At 37.8% G+C, this 10,787-nt stretch overlaps 1 protein-coding gene across 1 annotated transcript; it reads left to right on the top strand.

The window, feature by feature from the left end:
- Positions 1-2,250: 2,250 nt before the first annotated feature.
- On the top strand, positions 2,251-10,048 carry LOC102390593 (keratin, type I cytoskeletal 25). The gene is made up of 8 exons (XM_006068635.4): positions 2,251-2,739; positions 3,043-3,125; positions 3,670-3,826; positions 6,057-6,218; positions 6,304-6,429; positions 8,159-8,376; positions 8,870-8,937; positions 9,659-10,048. Exons 1-8 carry the CDS (start codon positions 2,311-2,313, stop codon positions 9,766-9,768), a joined length of 1,353 nt encoding a protein of 450 aa, XP_006068697.3. The 5' UTR covers positions 2,251-2,310; the 3' UTR covers positions 9,769-10,048.
- Positions 10,049-10,787: the final 739 nt, after the last annotated feature.

Raw genomic sequence — 10,787 nt, forward strand, 5'->3', positions numbered from 1 at the left:
ACCAAAACGGTATGTTTCTGCACCAGGCCAAAAAATAGTAACAGTTGAATCCCCACCTAAGTGAAAGTGAAGTCGCTCAGTCGTGTCTGACTCTTTGCCTACCAGGCTCCTCTGTCCATGGGATTTTCCAGGCAATAGTCCTGGAGTGGATTGCCATTTCCTTCTCCAGGGGATCTTCCCAACCCAGGGATCTGAACCCGGGTCTCCCGCATTGTACACAGACGCTTTACCGTCTGAGCCACCAGGGAAGTCAACAATCCCCACCTAAATGAAGCTTTATTGAGGACTTTGATTTCCTGACTTACTGAGGCACTGGACAGTCTCTTTATGACAATATGGCATGGCGTTGCAGGCAGAGGGTGACACTATTCTGCACACAGTGCTGAAATCATTATCCATCTTGGAAAAGTGAAATTTGATTACATACCACAGAATATACAAAAATTATTCCAAACTACCAAAGCCTTAAATGTGAAAGGCAAAATATTTCGAGTATATTACCGGAAGACACTTTTAGGACATCGTAGAGTTAATCACTTCCTTAAGTTAGATAAAATAATCCCAATCGAAAAATGAAGAGTGATGTGTGTGTGTGTGTGCTTAGTCACTCGGTCATGTCCAACTCTTAATTCAACCTATTTAAAAATAAGATGATAATGAGTCAATATCCAGAATATAAAACAAACTCCTACAACTTAACCAAAAAAAAAAAATCCAACATGGTATTTTAAGTGGGCAAGGACTTAAGTAGACATTTCTCCAGAGAAGATATGTAAATGGCCAACAAGGACATGAAAAGCTGCCCAACATCACTAATCATTAGGGAAATGCAAATCAAAATTACAATAAGATACCACCTGATATGGTTACTATCAAAAAAAGGAAATAACAAATGTTTGTGATGATGTGGAGAAATTAAAATCCTTGTGCACTATGTATGGGAATATAAAATAGTGCAGCACTATGGAAAATAGTACAGTATTTCTTCAAAAAATTAAAAATAAAATTTCCATATGATATAGTAATTCTATTTTGGGGTATGTTTCCATGAAAAGGGTACACAAAGACTGGAACAGATATTTATATATCCATGTTCATAGTTGCATTATACACTATTTAAAATAGCTAAAAAGTGGATGCAACCCAAGTGGCCACTGACTGATGAATGCATAAACAAAATACATGCGATGGAACATTATTCAGGCTTAGAAAGAGAGGAAAATCTGATATATGCTGCCACGTGGATGAACTCTGAAGACATTTTGCTAAGTGAAACAAGCCAGTCACAAAAGGACAAATAATGTAGGATTCTACTTATCACAATGTCAGAACAATAACTGGCACATAGTAGGTTCTAAATGAATGAAGGAATTAACCCATATTTTCACAACAGCCTCACATAATAAATATTCATGGAAATTTTGTCCATAAGCCAATTTCCAGATTTTTTTCCCCCAAATTGCCATTATATTTAGAGTTTTCAATGAATATGTGGGAATCCACATCTAGAAAGTAGCTTACTGATGACTTCCACCTAAGCGAAACCACCACGAAGTAGAAACAGGTGAAATATTTCTTTCCAGATTTTTGCTTCAAATTTTGCAAGGTCAGGAAATAAGTTAATGTCCTTCCAAACTCCCACAACCCATAACAGCAATTAGGGGTGTGTTCCTAATTACCAAAATGGATGTGAGAAGACAACTATACCCAGACATAAGTACATGTCAGCAAAACACCCTGCATGTCAGCCAAAATGGAAATTAACTTCCCACCAGAAACAGCAGCAACAGTTGAGGAGAAAAGTCAGTGGTTGAAGATCCAAGCTGCGGAAATAATGATTGCTGTCCTGTCCTCTATTTATGTGGAAAGAACTGTAAAAACAGAAGCAGTAAAAGTCTCAGAAACATCAAAATCTACCTTGGCCTAACAGCCCAAAACCATGACACCAAACTTTTATTCAGTGGTGGACTGGTGAGTTTTTATCTTCTAAGGAGGGAAGTGAGGAATGACTCACTCACAATTTTAAAATGTAATAAGGAACCTGAAATTGCTCCACCCAGACCCATTTCTCAGATAACCACCAACCTGGGGGCAACTGCCCTCCTACAGAAATGAGCCAGGCAAAGTTAGATACTAATTAGGAAAATTCATCTAATTAAGCTGACTTGCTGAGGCTGGCAAGCGGTGTTTAACTCTATGTAGGCAGAATTTCATCCAGACACACTTGAGCATTGTCTATAAAAAGGGCAACAGACGAGCTGGGATGGGCAGTCTCTCCACTCCGGCTTTCATAAGCACATCTCTGATACCATGTCTCTTCGACTTCCCAGTGGATCCAGGAGGGCCAGTCCCCGTCCCACCACGGGCTCACTCAGGCTCTCCGGTGGGGGAGCCAGCTTTGGAGCTGGAAACGCTTGCAGCATGCCTGGAATTGGAAGCAGTTTCTCATGTGCCTTTGGGGGCAGCTTGTCAGGAGGAAACGCCTTGGGGGGCAATCCCTGTGCTGGCTTTACTGTGAATGAGGGGGGCCTCCTTTCTGGCAATGAGAAGGTGACCATGCAGAATCTCAATGACCGCCTCGCATCCTACCTGGAGAATGTTCATGCCCTGGAGGAGGCCAATGCTGACCTGGAGCAGAAGATCAAGGGCTGGTATGAGAAATTTGGGCCCGGATCTTGCCGTGGTCTTGATCATGACTATAGTAGATACTTCCCGATAATCGAGGATCTTAAAAACCAGGTAAGAAATTATACTTTGCCATCCTTTTTATGTACTTTTATTTCCAAATGTTCTTTTTCTTTCTTCACTGAATACTAAAAACATTTCTCATTCCTACTTGTGACTTCTTAAAGGGAATTTCAATTTAGCGTTGGAAATAAGCACTAAGTAGATTCAGTAGTTATGATGAAAATGTCACTAACTATCTAGTAACTATATTTAACTTGGATTATTTCCATTTCCTAATCTTAAACACACACACGCTTTTTGGTTTTTACCAGTTATGATAAATTGCCTCTAAAAAGTCAAACTCCCTGCTTCCAGATCATTGCTTCCACCACCAGCAATGCCAATGCCGTTCTGCAGATCGATAACGCCAGGCTGACTGCTGATGATTTCAGACTCAAGTAAGTAGCCTCACAGAGTGAAAAAAAAAAAAATCACAAGGTCAATGAGAAGCATTTCATTAAATTTATTTTTTGATCCCTCATTAAATATTACCAACTCTGGTTCCAACACTGTAAAACGCTTGGACTTAAAACAAACAGAATGTTATTCTTTTTTTATTCTTTGGCTATGAAATATAAAGTATGAACTGCTATCAAAGCAGTGTGCAAAACCGTAGTTCTTTTTCTGCCAAGGAAATATCTCAAAATAATTATGATACAACAAATTTTGAAAATGTCTCTTGTGACCAAATGTGTCACTTTATATTTTTTTAACCTTTTATTTTGTATTGGGTTATAGCCGATTAACAATGCTGTGATAGATTCAGGTGAATAGCAAAGGGACTCAGCCATATATATACATGTATCCATTCTCCTCCAAACTCCCCTCCCATCTAGGCCAAATGTGTCACTCCATAATTCCAGAATTCTAGCATTTGATCATTGATCAGTGACTACTTCTCCAATCATGAAATAAACTGGAAAATCATTAACCCTCTTTAAGGTATGAAAATGAGCTGGCTCTTCATCAGAGCGTAGAGAGCGATGTTAATGGGCTTCGCAGAGTTCTGGATGAAATCACCCTCTGCAGAACAGACCTGGAGATTCAGTATGAAACCCTGAGTGAAGAGCTGACTTACCTCAAAAAGAACCATAAAGAGGTAAGAGCTGACTGCCCACATATTGCCATCCCTCTGCAGACACTATCCATCTAACAGGAGATAATGGACTTGACTTCTTAAGTAAGAAACTGGCACTAAAGATCCATGATCAGACAGACATGAGGCCTGAGTGGTTCGTAGCAGTGGTGAAGTATTAGTCCAGATTCACCTCTGATCTTGCATCAAATTTCCCAAGGCAGGGAGGGGGAAAGAATCTTCTTTTCCATACCAATCAGAATTACAAAAGCAATGTTTCAGCTAGGCAATTATGGCTAAGTTAAAACAGCATACTTAGGAGATTACATCTAATTAGATAAAATAAATATACTTTAAGGATATCTTAAGGAAACCAGATTTAGATTTCTATAAAACAGTGGCAGATTTAAAACACATAAATACTTACTTTGTACACATTTAAGCATATGTCCTTAATGTATAATCTTAATATATGTAATAGATATAAACTTAACATATATAAAAATAAGAAAACTGAAACTAAACATATAAAAATGTACACTTCCAAATAAACATACATTTCCAAAGTGGTCACTATTGGAAGTTAGATTAAAAAATCAGACCATATAGCCATAACTCTGGACACATTTGGGGGAATGCTTTCAGAACCACTGTTTTCTGAGAAATCTTTATTCTTTGAAATTGAATTTATTTTAAAATAGTCAAGAAAGTTCTAAGAGTCATGCCAAACCTCAAAGCAGGATATCAAGCTAAAAATGCAATTTGATTATCCATGAGGCTGTCTTGAAACAGTATCTAAAGAACCTTAATATGAACATACAGGTTCAGGAATGTTTATAGCCCATGGTAGCTACGTAATAATTTTTTTTTTTTAATCTTTGCATGCACCACTCAGCATGTGGTATCTCAGTTCCCCAACCAGAGATTGAACCCGTGCCCCCTGCAGTGGAAGCTCAGAGTCTTAACCACTGGACCACCAGGGAAGTCCCTATAACAAATTTTTGATGTATGCAATTGATTTTTTAAATGATTCACTCACAGACAGACCCACCTGCATCTTTTTTTATCTTTTTCTTTTTCTGCTTGAACTGAGGAAGTTTTCACTAAATCCTCAGAAGTAAAAACCCCACCTGGAGAAAGAGAAGGTATACAGATCACCAAGAAAAAAGAAAGCCTCATTATTGTCATTAGGTCCGATTCAGGGCCCCGGACATGGGCAGGCAGGACGGTTTCTGCAGTAGAGACCTAAGCTGATCCCTACTGTTTCAATGTACACAGTCTTAGCAGGGATGTCTGCTATCCACAACCTTAGAACTGAGTGCATCCCAACAGCCCACACCTCGGATGGGATAATAAGTAGACTTTGGCTGCAAAATTGATTCCAGCTTCTTTGATGATGACAATGATCATAATAACTAGCATTTGTTTAGCATTTATACACCAGATAGTATTACTAGGTCTTATCACTAATAATTCTGTCACATCTTTCAACCACCCAGAGAAGGATATTTTTTTATTCTTATTTTATCTGAAAATCAAGACTAAAAAATTAAGGATTTTCCCAAGTTCACTTAACCACTATAGGGCAGAACCAGAGTTCATGCAAATATCTGTCTGACACTCAAGTCCATCATGACACTAGTCTTTGTGTAAGCTTAATAGCCTAACCAACAGCTAGGATTCTTTACAGGAGTAGGTTCTCCCTTTATTAACTGCAAATAAACAAATATGTTTAAATTGTAAATATAAATATATAACAAATATTTGTTTATAATTATTCAGAATTCTTTAGACTCAGCTCTTGGATCATGTTCCTACTGTCTTAGGTCAAGAGAACTGATTAGAGAACACTTCAAAGCTGGTCTCTTAAGTAAAATGCAGACCAGTGCATCAAGGTGGAGACATTTCAGCCATAAATAAATAGAATAAGAGATAAGAATAACTAACTTTAAATATCTTAGGGATTTTCATTTAGGAAAGGAAGAAAGACTCTTTTCTGTGCAGCAGAACTAAAATCGATGAATTGGAGTTATAGGAGCAGGAATTAAATTGACCAGAAGGAAGAGCTTTGGAGCAATTAAAACTTTACAAGAATAAAACACATTACTTCATGAGACAGGAAATACGAAATGTAGAGGCAGCTGCACAGCCTGGGAGGTAGACCAGGAAAACTCTTAAGAGCCCTACCAAATCGAAGCCTGTAGACTTTCTAGACATCCCTACACAGCTGGGCTGAACGCTCTTCCGCCTCCAGGAAATGCAGGTTCTGCAGTGCGCGGCCGGAGGCAACGTGAACGTGGAGATGAACGCAGCGCCCGGCGTGGACCTCACGGTTCTGCTGAACAACATGCGAGCCGAGTACGAAGCCCTGGCCGAGCAGAACCGCAGGGACGCTGAGGCTTGGTTCAACGAAAAGGTGAGCCTTAACCGGAAAACACCCCCACTGCTTTTGAGTACTGTTCACAAAACTAAGATGTGCTCCCTCCTTTACACCTTGATAGAGCGCTTCGCTGCAACAGCAGATCACTGAGGATGTGGGAGCCACCACCTCAGCCAGGAATGAGCTGACAGAGATGAAGCGCAACCTCCAAACACTAGAAATTGAACTTCAGTCTCTCCTAGCCACGGTATGAAAAGGCTGATCTCTTATCATCTCCTAGGTTATCTTTTTCCTTCTTTTTTTAAATTGATGCATGCTGTGTTAGTTTGAGGTATAGAGCAAAGTGATTCAGATATATACATAGACTAGCTGCAAAACTAATTCCAACTTCTATGATGATATAATGATCATAATAACTAACATTTAATATGTGAATATTACATATATATATCTTTTCCTGATTCTTTTTCATTATAGATTATTACAAAATATTGAATATAGTTCCCTGTGCTGTACAGTAGGAACTTGTTGTTTATCTATTTTCTATAAGGTAGTGTATATCTCGGAGAAGGCAATGGCAACCCACTCCAGTACTCTTGCCTGGGAAATCCCATGGACGGAGGAGCCTGGTAGGCTGCAGTCCATGGGGTCACTAGGAGTCGGACACGACTGAGCGACTTCACTTTCACTTTTCACTTTCATGCATTGGAGAAGGAAATGGCAACCCACTCAAGTATTCTTGCCTGGAGAATCCCAGGGACAGGGGAGCTTGGTGGGCTGCCGTCTATGGGGTCGCACAGAGTCGGACACGACTGAAGTGACTTAGCAGCAGCAGCAGCAGTGTATATCTGTTAAGCCCAAGATCCTAATTTATCACTCTTCCCCCTTCCCGCTTTGGTAACCATAAATTTGTTTTCTATGCCTGTGAGTCTGTTTCTGTTTTGTAAATAAGTTCATTTGCATCACTTTTTAGGTTCTACATATAAGTAATATATATTTGTCTTTCTCTGACTTACTTCACATATATGATAATCTCTAGTGGCGTCCATGTTGCTGCAAATGGCATTATTTCATTCTCTTTTATGGCTGAGTAGTATTCCATTGTGTATATACACACCACATTTTCTTTATCCATTCATCTCTTGATGGGTACTTAGGTTCCTTCCATGTCTTGGCTACTGTAAATAGTATTGCTATGAACATTTGTGTGCACGTATCTTTTCAAGTTAATATTTTCTCTGAATATATGCCCAGGAATGGGATTGCTGGATCATATAGTAACTCTATTTTTAGTTTTTTAAGGAACCTCCATACTCTTTTTCCACAGTGGCTATACCAGTTTACATTCTGACCAACAGTGTAGGAGGGTTCCTTTTTCTTCACACATTCTCCAGTTTATTTGTAGACTTTTTGAGGATGGCCATTATGATCGGTACAAGCTGATACTTCGTTGTAGTTTTGATTTGCATTTCTCTAATAATTAGTGATGTTGAGCATCTTTTCATATGCCTATTGGCCATCTGTATTTCTTATTTGGACAAACGTTTACTTGGGTCTTCTGTCCATTTTTTGACTGGGTTTTTTGTTTTATATCGAGCTATAGGAGCTGTTTATATATTTTGGGAATTAAGCTCCTATGTTCCCATTTTAAATGTGTGCCAGTTGATGTTAAAAGCCTTAACTGTGTTGAGAATATATCCATATATCAAAAAATATATATTTTTATGTAGTTAACTTAGAACATAAGAAAAGAATGGTATTTTATGTAACAGCTGAAACAGCATCATCGATATCTTTTGGCATATTCTACCAAAAAAGAAAAATTTGCTGATTTTTAAGAGTGTCTTCTTAACTATGTGTCAGTGTGAAATCTGAAACAATTATAGGGAGAGGTAACAAAAGGAAACAGTCATCTATTAAAGCAAATGTCTGCATATCTGTATATCTATCCCAGCTTCTTTACTGTTTCCTAACAGAAACACTCCCTGGAGTGCTCCTTGACGGAGACGGAGGGCAACTACTGCGCCCAGCTGGCCCAGATCCAGGCTCAGATCGGAGCCCTGGAGGAGCAGCTGCACCAGGTCAGGACCGAGACCGAGGGCCAGAAACTGGAGTATGAACAGCTCCTGGACATCAAGGTCCACCTGGAAAAAGAAATCGAGACCTACTGTCTCCTCATTGGTGGAGATGATGGGTAAGTGGAATTCTTTACAGAGAAAATGCAATATACCAAAATCTGCTTGAACTTAGATACCTGGAAAGTGAACATAAATTGAAATGACCATATTTATGATCATAAATGCAAAATATTAAGCATGATACATGACTGCCAAGATACAAATTAGCCACATCTTACAAAACCAAGGTGCCACAAGCCCTGTTATTTAAGGTGAGAAGATTTTAAAAACCACCTCGTGTGGTTTTTAGCTACCTAAAGCAAAGTAGCTTCAACTGTGTGACCCACTGAAACTCTTCTCACCAAACAGCTAAAGAAAACAAGAGTAAAAAAAAGAGGGGGACTTCCCTGGCAGTCCAGTGTTAAGACTCTATGCTTCCACTTTAGGGGGTGCAGGTCGCTCTCTGGTCAGGATACTATTAATAAGAAAACAAAAGAGTGACTCTACAGTGAAAGTATTTCTTTCTAAGTCACTCTCCTATGTGACATTTTCAACAATTTGTGTCCACAGGGCTTGCAAATCTGGAGGTTACAAGACTAAGGACTATGGAGTCGGAAATATGGGAAACCAAATGAAAGGTAATTAAAATGGAATTCTGGTTTTGTGTTATTCTACTTCATTTTCAGTGCACAGCTTGACTGTTTTCATATTTCCAGGCCTCAGCAAGAACAGATGTAACAAAGGACTGTAGTAGATACCAGTGTGTGCTGGATGTCTAACTTTAGTGATGTATGCTAATTTTAATCAAAGTGTTTTGTCATCACGTTTTTAGTTAACCAAGAAATCAAAATTCCCCAAAAATGAGTCTGATTATTTGTGCTTCCTGCATAGTCCTTTCTATATAAAAATTCTATTATTCCTTTAATTAATATAACTTATTATTATTTTTCCACTTTTTACTGTGGTAAAATACACAGAACATAAAATTTACTATCTTAACTATTTTAAGTGTATAGTTCAGTGGCATTAAGTACATTCATATTCTTGTGCAGCCACCATTACCGTCTATCTCTTTTCATCTTGAAAAAATGAAACTCTATTCCTGTTTAAAAAAAAAACAAAACTCCCCTTTCCTCCTCCTCCCTCCAGTTTCTTCAACTCCCATTCTACTTTCTCTTGCTATGAATTTGACTACTCTAGGTACCTCATATAAGTGGAATCATACCATATTTGTCTTTTTGTGGTTGATTTATTTCTCTTAGCATACTATCCTCAAGACTCATCCACATTTTAGCTATTGTGATTTTATTCATCTTGTTTCAACGCTCTAAAAAGTTCCTTTTAAATTTTGAATTTTAGATCCGGTCAAAGCCATTGTGGTTAAGAAAGTCCTTGAGGAGGTAGACCAGCGCAGCAAAATACTTACCCCCAGGCTCCACTCCCTGGAAGAGAAATCTCAAAGCAATTAATCCGATACACAAGAGACAGCATATGCCAAAAACTCTCTGAGAAGAGAAGGCATAATATATCTGTCTTGGAAAATGAGCAAGTCTTAAAAAAAAGGTCTGTCCTCTTATCTTCCTATTACTGAAATATAATCTCTGTCTGGGCAATCATTAGCATTATCAATAGTATCTTCCTATTTACCTGGAAGAACATCACATATAAATATGATGACTCATTTGATTACCCTACAGAAAATGTTGTCAGTTCTTTTTAGTCAATAAACCTTCTTCCTTTAGCAAGTTATCACTGGTGGTATTGTCTTATCTTTAAAATGTTCATGTCTGTGGTACAGATGTGCGAACATCTAACAGCTCTTGATCTGCATGAAAACTTTAAAAAATAATTTAAGATTTCTCCCTGGATTTTCATGAGGCTTTCCCAATAACTCAATATGAGATAAACTCAAAAGGAATAAAAATTCTTCCACTGAACCCCCCGTCTGCCATCCTTTGACATATAGCAAGTCTATTCCTTTTCACAGTAGTACATTTCAGGTTCATCTATAAAACAATAACAGTACTTCTCTCTAGTGGTTATTATAAAGATTAAACAAATAAATTATCATAAAGTACACTTAGGGGTAAGCACTCAATAAATGTTAACTCATTTTTTAATACTCAATATTTATAGGGATTAATTTTCAGATCCTTTTTGAATAAATATTTAAACAATATTTCAAATGTAAAGGAGGTTAATCAAAAATTCTGGCTTAGAATTTAAGTTCTTTTAATGGAGTACTTCATTTGTATTACAACGTACACTTAATGTTTGTAACTCTCTTGATCAATATCTCCAAGAAAGGGAAATAAATTAGATAAACTGAAAACATAATTTCCTCAGATCAAATATTACATTCAGCTGGCTCTTAATACTCTATAGATACCCATGTTGTAATATATTCATAAAAATTTGATTTCAAGATCCATCTGAAAGTGTTAAGCAGATAATAATAATTATTATTAAGCAGATAATAAGCACTAGA

The sequence above is a fragment of the Bubalus bubalis genome, chromosome 3 (genome assembly GCF_019923935.1).
Source record: "Bubalus bubalis isolate 160015118507 breed Murrah chromosome 3, NDDB_SH_1, whole genome shotgun sequence".
Taxonomy (NCBI): domain Eukaryota; kingdom Metazoa; phylum Chordata; class Mammalia; order Artiodactyla; family Bovidae; genus Bubalus; species Bubalus bubalis.